Below are 13,541 nucleotides of genomic sequence, written 5' to 3' on the forward strand. Positions count from 1 at the left end.
TCCATAGATAATTGCATCACTTAACTGGTCATACGAGCTAGGCAAGGCATTCAATGTGAGAATGGCCTTATCCTCATCTAAAATCTTGACATCAACAGATCCCAGGTCATCAATGATCTTGTTGAACTCCTCTAGCTGCTCAATGATGGACCTATCTCCAGAAAAACTATAGGCATACAGCCTCTTCTTGAGATACAGCCGGTTAGCCAAGGATTTGGCCAAGTAAACTTCATCCAACTTGTCCAAGATCTCCACCGCAGTCTTGGCTTCTTGAACATCCCTCAAGACCTTATCTCCAAGGCACAGAATCACTGCAGAATGTGCCTTGAGCTGCATCTCCTCCATCTTTGCCTGAGCCTTATCATCAAGCACTGGAGCCTTTCCTTTCTCCTCTGGTTTTGCAAGAACTGCGGCCAAGCCTTGTTGAATCAAAACCGCCTTCATCTTCATCTTCCACAGGCTATAATCATTCTTGCCTGTGAATTTTTCTGCATCAAGCCTTGCTGCCATCTCTGAAACCGTTTGATCCTCTGCAAATCAGCTTCAATATCCCTTCCCACAGACGGCGCCACTTGTTGTGATTTGCACACAAGGCTTTCACACACTCAAGAAGATCACACACACACTCACTGTTGTATGAGATCACACAATGCAGAAACACACACACTCACACTTTGAGTATTGAAGATGATAATCTTGGAGAGAAACTGGAAAACTCTTTATTGATTAAACTACTACTACATACACGGTTTATGAGCTATTTAAAGCTCTACAATCAAGTAGCAACTGCTACTAACTAACTACAACAAGAATCAAGAAAACAAGAAGAATAACCGCTACATCTCAGCTAACTAACTGCTGCTCCAACGGCTAGTTCGGCTAGGTTGCTTCTTCCTTCTCGGCTTAAGGCCGAACTCCCTTCTCGGCTCAAGACCGAACTCAAGACCGAACTCCCTTCTCGGCTCAAGACCGAACTCCCTTCTCGGCTCAAGACCGAACTTCCTTCTCGGCTCACAACCGAACTTCCTTCTCGGCTAGTTCCAGCTCAAAGCCGAGCTTCCTTCTTCTGCCTTCTTCTTCTCGGCTAGTTCCAGCTCAAAGCCGAGCTTACCGAACTCTGCCTTCTTCTTCCAACTGAAATGAGCACTCCATTATTACAGAAAGAGAGGCTAATCCTTTTCACGATAACTTATGATGATAGTCCGGTTGAAACAACAACGGTTCAGAGGTATGCTGTAACAGATATCACTTTGTGCTCGGGGATCTAATGGCGTGTGCATGCGGTGTGTCCAGACTGGTCTTGCAGGTTCATGAAGAAGCTCGGAAGTTTTTGAATGAGTTTATCAGAATCATTGGATATAAGTTATTAGGTCCATTTGAATGAGTTTTTGTTATCAATACATTTTCATGTTTGTAAGCTTGCCGCCTTCTTTATTATGCCATCTTGGTGGTGACAGTTTAATTCACAAAGATACTTTGTCGTGTTGTATCTTACAATCAGTGAATTGCAGAAGCTACATTCTGTGGAATCTGTAATCAAATGGTGATGCATCTTCCATACTCAGAGCTGATATCATGTTTCTGCTGTTATGTGTATAAATATGACAAGAAACAAAATTGGCAGACAGCTCATCTTATCTGATTCTCCCAACACTTTCAATCTTTCATGCTGCTTCATTAGTAAATTTAACATGAATTTTAATATGGATTAGCTAGACGTGAATATTCGGATTGTAAACAACTGTAGAACCAGTAGAAGGGATGATGAAGCTGGAATTTGAATAGATATCATTTTCCTAACATTCCTCAATTATTGTTGTTTCCTTTGGTTGTTATTGCATAAGTCTTTCCAAAATATTTAGCTTTGCCTTATGAGTTATGACTGAATGTAATGATTGTTTGTTCAGGACAGCTCCGTGAACTTGGAAGAGGTGTCAACATACTTGTTGCAACTCCTGGACGGTTGGCCGTGGATTTGTTGGAAAGAGAAAGAGTCTCTTTGCAAATGATAAGGTATTTAGCACTAGACGAGGCAGATAGAATGTTGGACATGGATTTGGATTTTGAACCTCAAATGAGGAGAATTGTGCAACAAATAGACACTCCATCTGCTCTTTGTAAGAAAAACAATGCTGTTTAGTGCCACTTTCCCTAAGGAGATTCGGGTCTGTTTTATTTCTCTAGAATTCATCAGAACAATCTACTTGAATGCATGAGTAGCCTATATGCTTATATTAGGATACACATATCAGGTGTATTAAGCTGTGCCAAGTTAGATTTGAGCAGTAGGAAGGTGTTATACATCATTGACCTTATAGTAACTTTTGGAAACAGAGTGGACAATTAGAGTTATAAGATTTGCATGTTTTCACATAGAGAATTCCACATTTGTGACAACTGATCTATATTAGAAATGGATATTTTTCTGGCCTTGTTATCTTTACTTAAATATGGAGTACTAATAAACTGTTGACAAATGTCAGCCATAAAATACTCATACGGTTCAATATAACAACTAGTGTGAAACTGTCTCCTCAGCATGTAACAGAAACCGCCATATAGTTCATATGCCTTTTTTCTTCAATTCTTGTGTGTGTGATATTCTCTAACTTGTATTTGACTTATGTGTTTCTGGCTGTTGGGAGAGTTGGTTCTAGTTCTCATTTGATTGTCCAAAGAGTTGCATATGGGCTTGTGGTACGGAGGGAAAGACGGTACCACCGAATGGACTCACTAATATGTCCGCATAAGAAGCTAACACCCAAAACATGCGAACATAAATTCGACAGGAAATAGAAAAATAAACTGAAATGGACAAGGATAATCCTGTTACGAGGCCCTATGGTAAAGACATAATCCCACATAAGAACCCTCCAGAGTTTCATTAAGAAGTTAGACAGTAATAATACGAACATCAAAGGGCTTAAGTAAGACAACAATCCTCGTTGGCCAGGCCATTGTCTGTTTGATGCAAGAAGCAAATCAAGACATCCCGGCTTGGCTCTCCCGCTTTGCAGCCTGGTCTTCCTATGGCAAGAGCAGTCGCGGGTAACGTTGCTTCTCATGTTAGACGTGATGTGGTTACATTAGTAAGCTATGGCAAAATATAAATGTTACGTTTACCTTCTCGATTCTCTCCTATCGTTTTACTTTGCTAACTCATTGCTTAGTTTTCAGTTTGAATTATTGTACTAGTAGTTTGTACACAGAGGCGGATCCAGGTGGGGTCGGGCGGGGTCGGCCGACCCCACCACCTGCCACGGAGTGCACCGGAAAGTTACTTTCTTCGGCCTCCGACCCTACGGCGTTCACGTCTCCGCCCCCACCTCACGTCCTCACGCTGTGTGAGATGATGAGGAGACTGATCAGAGAGAAAGGAAGGAAGTGAGGCAGCCGGATGGGTAGACTGTTGTCGAGAACGAAGGAGTTGGAGGGGAAGTGTCCTTCCGCGGTTTTTGTTTTCGAAGAGAAAGAAGAATGGTATTGGCGATGTCATCAATAAATTTAACTAAGTTTAAAAGATTAAATATCTTAAATATGTTATCTAATTGTAAAATGGGCTTTGAAATATTTTCTTTATTTGAATTAATTCTTAGAAGTCCATTAAAAATATTTTCTCATCTTATCAATTAATGTTAAATAGTAGTAGTAGTAATATTTTTTTTACAGTATATCAAAATCAATTTATCTAAATTAACCACCTACTTATATAAAGTAAATATTTCTTAATTTCTTCTACTCTTAGTTTTATAATTTAAATTTCAACCTTATTATTCATATTCAATTTTTTTAATCTTTAAAAATATGGTATGTTACAGAAAAATTATGATATGTGTATGTCATTTTTTTTGTCAAAATACGTAATATAACATAATTGTTCTCTCTTACTTTATTATTTATTTGCATCTTTGTTTTATCTAAGATCATATTTTATTCTTTCTTCAGTTATCTCCATAAACGTCTTTTTCTTAAATTCTGTATCCAAAAGAAGAGTCTCGCTTATAACGGGACGAAGAAAGTGGAGTATGTTGTTTTAAGAATATCGATACTCGCATGAATTATTTATATTAAAAAATATATTTATAAAAATAATTAATTTAAACAATTATTTTAAATAAATATTTACTATCTTGTTCGACCCCACGATAATTTATTCCTGGATCCGCTATTGTTTGTACATGTTAGGCTTATTTATTCTAATATTTGAAACACTACTGAAATTTTTGAGCGGTTTCTACAGAATTTTTCTTACATCTCTGTCTCCCATAACATGTGATTTAGCTCTGTAGGAAAAGACAGATTAGTTATTGCTTTGGTTGAATGATGCCGAATCTTGAAATATAAATGTGTGGTCTTGACTTGTATTGAGTGGTGTTGGCGTTTGCTAATTGGATTTATTTTTTTATAAACATCTATTTTCTTTAAAAATATCTAATTTTAATTTCTTTGATTAAGACAGGTTTTGCGTTTTATTGCATTTTAAATGCAAGTGGATTAGTTGCAAACTTGCAAATATGTCAATGGGTCAATGCTTGAAGCATCCTGTGGCTCTAGAATGCTTGCCAATTACAGGTGAGTATTTACATTGATTTTTCTGAATTTTTGTATCATAAAAATTAAATATAATTGTTGCTGTATCATCAATTTTGACTGACTTACGCGTATTTTCTATGTGTACTGATCGAATATAATTATTCAAAAGGAACAAGATAGTGGGATGTTTGCGTCATCTCTTAAATCATCTTGAAATTAACTTCTTTATGGAATTCCTAAAAAAAACTTCTTTGTGGAATTATTGCTTTGTCACACCGTTTTGTATGCAAATATAAACCACTATATTTCTCCATAATATAATTTCCTATCTCACATGCACGCACTCAAATCGTGAATAGTGATCCAAGCAACGAAACTTGTGGGATCGAACACAATGACGAAGGTCATCCCTACCATTGGACAGTTTGTCACTGAACAATAGTAAACCAAAAACTCAAATGGTTAGAGTAGAATTATCGCATTTTGGAGATGGTGACAGCTCCATAGACCGAATCTAATTAGGTTTTTCGGTTCTCACAGACTGGCAGTAGGGTTTGTCGTAAGGATTGAAGGATTGTGACACAAGCCAAAAATAGTGATGAAAATATGGAGTGGTTGGACTACTATCGTCATATACACACAACTACACCTAGTGTGTGTGTGTGTGTGTGTGTTAAGAGTGAGTCAAGGGTAATGATACTTAGAATTAGTGGGCGTATGATTTGGTTGAGAAGATAAAGTATAACCTTTGACCTTCCAAAAGTAGCCAAAAGAGTTGAGTGCAATTTCTTGATTTTTTGCTTACTACCATTAAACCTTTTGAATCTATCTTTCGAGTGATAACTGATAAAACAATTTGATTTAATCAAATGTTTAGTTATATAATTGGACCCGTGATTATTTATTACCTTAATTACATAATCATCCTCAAATCTATAATGCTCAAAAAATATTCTCATAGAAAATATTGTTAATTTTGTTTGAGCTCGATTATGTATCTTGGCACAAGTATTAAAAAACCTATTTTTGTTCAATACATCCTACACAAAAATCAATCAATATAAACATATGTATCTTGTCACTTCCGTTAATATTTATATTTCAGTATATAGTAACTTCCTTTTCACTTTGTTAGAGTATGTGGAGTATATACAAAGATAAGGCAGTTCGTCCCTACAAGATCAATTATGCTCAAAAATTGTGGTTAAACATATACAAAAAACAGATATTCAAGATTAAATAGTGAAGTATTTGCAAATTAGCTATAAAAAGGTAGCATTAGATATGGAAAGACCAATATTTTATACTATGAGCTAGTACTGTATAATCGAGACCAAAAACTAATTATTACCAACTCGAAAGGGAAATTAATCATAAGCCAAAGTCCATGAGATTACTTATTGAAGATAATTCCAACTTTCCAACATTTCAGTGATTTTTTTTATGATAATAAATTTAATTGTTTATTAAATAGCGAATTATATTGCCGGCATAATTAAGTCACATAGAATTGGCCCACCTCTTGCACCAACAAAACCTTTTTCTAATGTACATGAAGGCCCCGTTTGATAGCTATGTTACGATTAGATAAGAGGATTAATCCGGGTTTATTTGTGCATTTGGTAGCTATGTTAATAAACTTAATAGCCCGTGTTCTGTATCCGGCCCGCACAAAGCCCATTAAAAAATCTATGTTTCAGTCACATATGTAACCACCTATTTTGGCATGTTACATATCAAGGATACCTAGTTAATTTTGCAAAATACATTTTTACCCATAATTTAAAAATTTAATAGAGTAGCAAAATTTAATCTAAGTTAAACAGATTAATAGTAATTGTTTTAAATTCATAAACCCTTTGCCCTTCGCCACCAAAAGAGAGAGTCCCCCGCCGCGACGCCGCCATCATCCTTTCACCTATGGGATTCTTCGACTTGAGCATATCTTACCGGGAATCCGACCACCATGCCGTCGACAAACCCTCCCTGAGTGGTCCGGCAGGCTGGACATGATGGCGACCTCGCGGCGGACGTCCTCGACGTCGACGGCGGTGAGCAGCTTCTTCTTCGAGATGGACTTGCACGCGAGCGCCTCGCGCGTCTCGCGGTCAGTGCAGAGGTAGGTCACGCCGAACTCGCCACGGCCGAGCTCGCGCCCCAGGATGTACTTGTCGGAGATCCTCGTGCGCGGGATGAAGTCCTTCAGCACGCGCACCGGCGACGGGGATTGGGCGTAGGGATTTGGGTGGCGCTCGCGCGCTTTTTTGTGCCTCTTGGGGTGGAGGGTGTTGGCGTCGGGGGCTTGGATGCACACGTTGCAGTTTCCCATGGTTGTGGTGGAAGTGGTGGCGCCGCCGTTAGCGGTGGTCGTAGGTGGCGGAGGAAGAGTGCATGGCGAAGAAGAAAGAAATAAAAACAGAAGCCAAGTCTTCGATGAGAAAACACGGGTCAAATTGAAGAATTTTTTTGAATCTATTCATGAGGATAATTTTGATAATTACAATTTTAATCCTTATTTGTGACTTGTTGAACCAAACACTTAAATAAGATAACTCACAATTATCTTAATCTACCAAATACCCAATATATATTTCTTAACTAATTGAAACTATGATAAGTATCATGAAATGTATCATGCCTAGTCGAAACATGACATAGCTACCAAACGAGCCCGAAATGTATAATATTGGGATTTCATTTTCCTTTCACTCTCATCTTTTTTCCTTTTTTATTTCCTGAAAAAAGTTTCAAAACCATTGAGAAAACCTCTTCTTTTTTTTCTTTCAAATTTATATAGTAGGTGCATTTATGTAGGTAGATATGTTGAAGGTGGAGGAGGGGTGGTCTCTTTCATATTAATGACGTTGCCTTTACGAAGAGGTTAGTTAACAATAGTAATATTAATCTTTCAATATATATAAAACAAATTAAAATTTTACTGATGAAATAAATAATTTTGTTGTGGCCTACATATGTAAAAATACCCATGTGTTTTATAGTACTAATATGCAAATGGGAAAAAATTACTAAAAAGTAGTAAAATTTGAACTTGTGACTTCATATACTACATTTTTTTATACTCCTTATTAAACTGTGAGTGAGCAATATACTCTCTAACACAAGTTTAAAATACGGAAAATAAAATGCTAAAATTATATTTTGGGGTTTAATTCTATTAAAATATGTATATATTCCAAAATATTCACCTTAGTGTAAATTAAACACGAGATTAATGACAACACAAATTTCTTTAATGTAAAGTGTATATTCCAACCTAATCTTATAAATGATCTGCATCAACAACTGCTGTGTTTTTAATAAATAAAGATGAAAATGAAGTAATGAGAAAAAGAAAAACCAAACGCATTCCCACCCCTCTCTCTCTCTTCCACACACAAACACACACACACTTGGCCCGTTAAATTTAATGCTTAGATTGAAAAATCTGAACAACTTTCTTGTCTGCAGCTGCAGTATGAAATTAAAATTTCGCTCCCCCCTTGAGATTGAGATTATTACAGTGCACAATATCTTAGGTGAGTATTAAAATGTAAAATAACAACAAAATCTGCAAAGTAAACCCCCTTGTGTAGACACTAGAGACAATGGGTCCAGCTGTAATCTCCGTTTTAGCCTTTTGAGTCTATTCGGTCATAGAAGCGAAACACCAGTGTTGTTGTTTATGTATATGTCAGCTACTAGTGTACTTGTGTTGTCTAGAGAGATAGATGCCCTAAAAATAACTCCAAAGCTTCAATTTTGCTGTTTTGTGTGAATTTTGCTGTTTGATTTTCTTGTTTGCATTTGCAGAGCTCCAAAGGGGGGCCCTTAAAAGGGGTTGATTTTAGGGCTTGAGTTTCCATCCCCATATGTTTGGTGGTTGGTTCATTCTCACCAGCTGCTGAGTTGTTCAGATTTCAAGATTTTTGCTCTTGATCTGAGATTCTTGGAGAAAAGAGGTGTCTTTTTCAGTCATATGTATATGAGACTGCATTCTTGATATATGTCTATGGAGCAAACAATTGAGAGATCTCCTAATGGGCAAAGGGTTTTCAGAGTTCAACCTCCACTGGTGAGCCTAACACAATCTTTTTCTTTTTTTTTTTTTACATTTTTTAGCTCTTTGGCTTCACTTTCATGTGTTTCTGGTGATGCCCAGATGGAATTCTTGGTAGTGTACTGTCTCAAGATTGGATATTTCTTGGTTTTCTGTGGTGTTTAGTGTTATGTTGGGTTGATCGTTTTTCTGAATTTTGTTATTGTTGTTTGTGGTTTGATGATTTTTTTAGATTCCCACCTGAATTTTGTAAAGTATGAATTTTAACCAGTTTGAATTGGCTCACCATTAATTTGGTTCTGAGAGTTGTTCTTACTCCTTACAAGATAAGATGGATTGGCATAGTACATTCTCCATGTCTGAAATGTGTGTGTGTTAATTCTTGAAATTTTATGGTGTGGCAATTTTTGTATGTGAGCCATAACTTAATCAAAGAAATCTATGGTGTTTAATGGAGATAGAGGCAACTTATCACTAGACTAACTGCTTGATGTAAGCTTCGTTTACGCGATTGGTTTGGAGGGATTGACTTTGTTAGGAACCTCCGAATGGCTTAAAATCTTGAAGTAGGGTAGCTTCGGTCTCTTGATTAGAGCTGAGAGGTAGAGGAGGGGAATAAGACTAACAGCTTGATGTAAGCTTCATTTACACGGCTGGTTTGGAGGGATTGACTTTGTTAGGAACCTCCGAGTGGCTTAAAATCTTGACAGAGGGTAGTTTCGGTCTCTTGATTAGAGCTGAAAGATAGAGGAATTCCTGTTACATATGTTAGGTGTGCTTAATAATGAACCATATGCCTAACTCATGGCTAAATTTGTCGATCCATGTGAGTGATATCTCAAGGGAACTAACTTCGATTTATTATTGAAAATCAATCACATTCGGACGTTTGTTAAATCTTGAAGTGCACATTAGAGACAAGGTATTGAATAAGAGACATCTTAAGATGAGATTTTTGTTAAAGAGAGCGACGAGTTTGAAAGTCTAATAGCCTAGGTATCGTACGTGTAGTCTGGTGAGATGGAGTTCGTAACGCTAATTAAACGTCTCGTGGATTGGAAATGTTTTGCAGGTTGATTCTGTATCATGTTACTGCAAGGTGGATTCAGGTTTGAAAACAGTTGTCGGGGCGAGAAAATTTGTCCCACGTTCTAAACTGTGCATTCAGCCGGATATCAACCCTCGTGCACACAAGACAAAGAACTCCCGTCGGGAGAGGAACAGGGTGCAGCCACCACTTCTGCCAGGACTGCCCGATGATCTTGCAATTGCTTGTCTTATTCGCGTCCCTCGTGTCGAACACAATAAACTCCGTCTAGTTTGCAAACGGTGGTTCAAGCTCCTAGCCGGGAACTTCTTCTACTCTCTGAGGAAGAGTCTTGGCATGGCAGAAGAATGGGTATACGTGATGAAACGGGACCGCGATGGGCGAATCTCGTGGCATGCTTTCGATCCTACCTACCAACTCTGGCAGCCTCTCCCGCCCGTTCCACCCGAGTACAGTGGGGCTCTTGGGTTCGGCTGCGCTGTGCTTAGCGGCTGCCACCTGTACTTATTCGGCGGGAAAGACCCGCTAAAGGGATCGATGAGACGGGTTATTTTCTACAGCGCTCGGACGAACAAATGGCACCGCGCTCCGGACATGCTCCGGAGACGCCACTTCTTTGGGTCGTGTGTCATCAACAACTGCCTCTACGTGGCCGGGGGAGAGTGTGAAGGGATCCAACGAACTCTTCGGTCCGCGGAGGTTTATGATCCGAATCGGAACCGGTGGAGCTTCATTCCCGACATGAGCACAGCAATGGTGCCGTTCATCGGGGTCGTGTTCGACGGGAAGTGGTTTCTGAAGGGGCTCGGAGCCCACCGGGAGGTTCTGAGCGAGGCTTACGTCCCGGAGACGAACGCGTGGAGCCCGATCAACGATGGGATGGTGGCAGGGTGGCGCAACCCGAGCATCTCGATGAACGGGAAGCTGTACGCCCTGGACTGCCGGGACGGGTGCAAGCTGAGGGTGTACGACGAGGGGTCGGACACGTGGAACAGGTTCATCGACAGCAAGGTCCACCTTGGGAACTCGCGTGCCCTCGAGGCTGCAGCGCTCGTGCCCCTCAACGGGAAGCTGTGTATAATCCGGAACAACATGAGCATCAGCATGGTGGACGTCGCGAACCCAGACAGACGAGTCGAGAGCAACCCGCATATATGGGAAAACATAGCCAGTAAGGGCCATTTTAGGAACCTCTTCACCAACCTGTGGTCTACCATTGCTGGGAGAAGTGGTTTGAAGACTCACATTGTGCATTGTCAGGTGCTTCAAGCTTGACTCAATTTAGAGAGAGAGAGAGAGATTATTGTAAAGTGTTATTGCTTAGCTTGTAAAGACTAAAGAGAGAAAAAATTTGGGTTGGGAAATTTAGATTTTGAGGTTAATCAAATGGGCATTGTTCTTTTTTGGAGGATAATCAGAAGGAAAAAGAAATAAAATTGTGTTTTTTTTAATAATTGGTATTTTTATTATGGCTATATTTAAGGCATCTCCAGTAAAGATTAGTACTCCATATCCATGAACCATGATATACTACATGATAGTCTTTTGAAAACTTACAGGTAATCATATATTCATATTCATTAAAATATTGTAATTCAACTACTTAAAGTACGTGTTGATTGGCTATTTAAATTCCATTTTATATACTGAGCATACAATTTATCTCGAATTAAAAGCTTAGAAAATTAACGAATAGAATTTTTAATATTTATATAGCTTTTAAAATGCCAATTATAATTATTGGCGTATTAATGTCAAATTAAATAATGCAAATTAAACTAAACAAAGTTGGTGTGTGCAACTTTGATAATATCCTAATATCCCAAGTGGCGTGTGTGAAAGTGTGTCCGTGCAAACTACTGATTTGATCGAGTGTTGGAGCCGAGCTGCAGCTCAAAGAAGAGATCAAGAAATGAAGCTCGGTTTTGAGCTAGCTCGGCTAGAAAGGAGTTCGGCTAGAAAGGAGTTCGGCTAGAAAGGAGTTCGGTGAAAGGAGTTCGGTAAGCTCGGCTTACCGAGCTGGAACTAGCCTGGAACTAGCCGAGAAGAAGAAGGCAGAAGAAGGAAGCTCGGCTTTGAGCTGGAACTAGCCGAGAAGGAAGAGTTCGGTTTTGAGCCGAGTAGCGGTTATAACTAACTTTGGGAAATAGAGTTAGTTGGATTTTATTTCTTGATTGCATCTTGTATAAATAGCTCGATAGAGCTCAGTAGTGAAGTAGCAGAATTACACCATATACACACACACCTAGAGAGATTAATTCTCAAGATAGCGAGCGGTTGTGAGCGGTAGAGTGTGAGTGTGAGTTCGTTGTAATTGTAAAGAGTTCATCAATAAGATTCCGGTCATCTTCTCCGTGGACGTAGGTGGTTTATCACCGAACCACGTTATATCGTTTGCGTGCTTTATTTTCTCGATTACGTGTGTGAGATCAGCGGCAACGCAACCCAACAGGTGGCGCCGTCTGTGGGAATTTCCCAAAGGAGTTCTTGATTGCTTTCTGGGATAGTTAGGGTCCAAGAATTCCGGTACTTGAGCTGATCTTGGCGATTGCCCACCGTCTGTTTGAGAAATGTCTACAGCTAAGTTTGAGGTGGAGAAGTTCACCGGGAAAAATGACTTTGGGCTGTGGAGGTTGAAGATAAAGGCCATCTTGATGCAGCAGGGCCTATGGAATATCTTGAAGAATGAAGTCGATGCCGAGAAAGAAGCGGAGGTCGATGAAAAAGAGAAAGGGAAGCTTCAGGATATGCAGTATAGAGCCTACAGCACCCTAATCTTGAATTTGTCAGATAGGGTTCTGAGGGAAGTCTCCAAAGAGGAGACAGCTGCGGGAGTATGGACAAAACTTGAGTCATTGTACATGACCAAGTCCATTACAAATCGTTTACACCTGAAGCAGAAGCTCCTTGCATTCAGATTCTCAGATGCGAGAGGAATTACAGAGCAACTTGAAGAATTTGGTAAGTGTGTAGATGATTTGGAAAATATCGATGAAATGATCAAGGATGAAGATAAAGCCTTGATGCTGCTGAATTCGCTTCCTAAGAGTTTTGAACACTTCAAGGATGCGGTGTTACTTGGAAGAGAGTCCAAGGTTACATATGAAGAAATTCATTCTGCTCTGAAAATGAAGGAATCGCATAAGAATGATTATTCCACTTCTACTAGACAAAATGATCCAGTGGCTGAGAGTCTTTTCTTGAAGAAGGGTCAGAACAAGAAAGATTTCAACAAGAAGAAACAAAACAAAGATAAGGCTGAGGGAGAGAGGGAGACTAGAAGCTGCTACTATTGCAGAAAGCCGGGTCACTTGAAGAAGGCATGTTTTGCTTGGAAAAGGAAGCAAGAACAAGCGATCAATGCAGGTTCAGATACTGCAGATCTTGCTCAGGAAGTGGAGGCCAATGAGGCCTTGAATATACTCTCAGGGGCAAGAATTGAAGAATGTTGGATCATGGACTCGGGTTGCTCCTTTCATATATGCTCCCACAGATCCTGGTTTCAAAAGTTGACAGCACACACAGGATCAGTAATGTTGGGGAATGATCAGACATGTGATGTTAGAGGGATTGGAGAAATCAAACTGAAGGTGAGTGATGGTAGTGTAAAAACTCTCACAGAAGTGAGGTTCATACCTCAGATCAAGAGAAACTTGATTTCTTTAGGGCTGCTGGAGTCCAAGGGCTACAGGTTTGAGTCCAGTAACGGAGTACTCAGGGTGACAAAGGGTCCCAGAATAGTCATGGAGGCCAAAAGAAAGAATAGCCTGTATTACTTGGTGGGTGAAACCGTGATCAATGCAGCAAATGTTACTCAGTCAGAGAGCCTGGATCTGTGGCATGCTAGACTTGGGCATGTGGGGGAAAAAGGCATCAAGGAGCTTGCTAGGCTGGGTGCAATGA

At 39.5% G+C, this 13,541-nt stretch overlaps 1 protein-coding gene across 1 annotated transcript; it reads left to right on the forward strand.

The window, feature by feature from the left end:
* The first annotated feature begins 7,884 nt into the window (after positions 1-7,884).
* Positions 7,885-11,092, forward strand: LOC121741912 (F-box/kelch-repeat protein At1g55270-like). Its single transcript, XM_042134865.1, has 3 exons — positions 7,885-8,069; positions 8,344-8,605; positions 9,663-11,092. Exons 2-3 carry the CDS (start codon positions 8,537-8,539, stop codon positions 10,911-10,913), a joined length of 1,320 nt encoding a protein of 439 aa, XP_041990799.1. The 5' UTR covers positions 7,885-8,069; positions 8,344-8,536; the 3' UTR covers positions 10,914-11,092.
* Positions 11,093-13,541: the final 2,449 nt, after the last annotated feature.

This window comes from Salvia splendens, chromosome 7, assembly GCF_004379255.2.
Source record: "Salvia splendens isolate huo1 chromosome 7, SspV2, whole genome shotgun sequence".
Taxonomy (NCBI): Eukaryota; Viridiplantae; Streptophyta; class Magnoliopsida; order Lamiales; family Lamiaceae; genus Salvia; species Salvia splendens.

Coding starts and splice junctions, on each gene's coding strand:
- LOC121741912 (XM_042134865.1), top strand. CDS start 8,537: ATGTCTATGGAGCAAACAATTGAGAGATCTCCTAATGGGCAAAGGGTT. Junction 8,606..9,662: donor TCAGAGTTCAACCTCCACTG/GTGAGCCTAACA, acceptor AATGTTTTGCAG/GTTGATTCTGTATCATGTTA.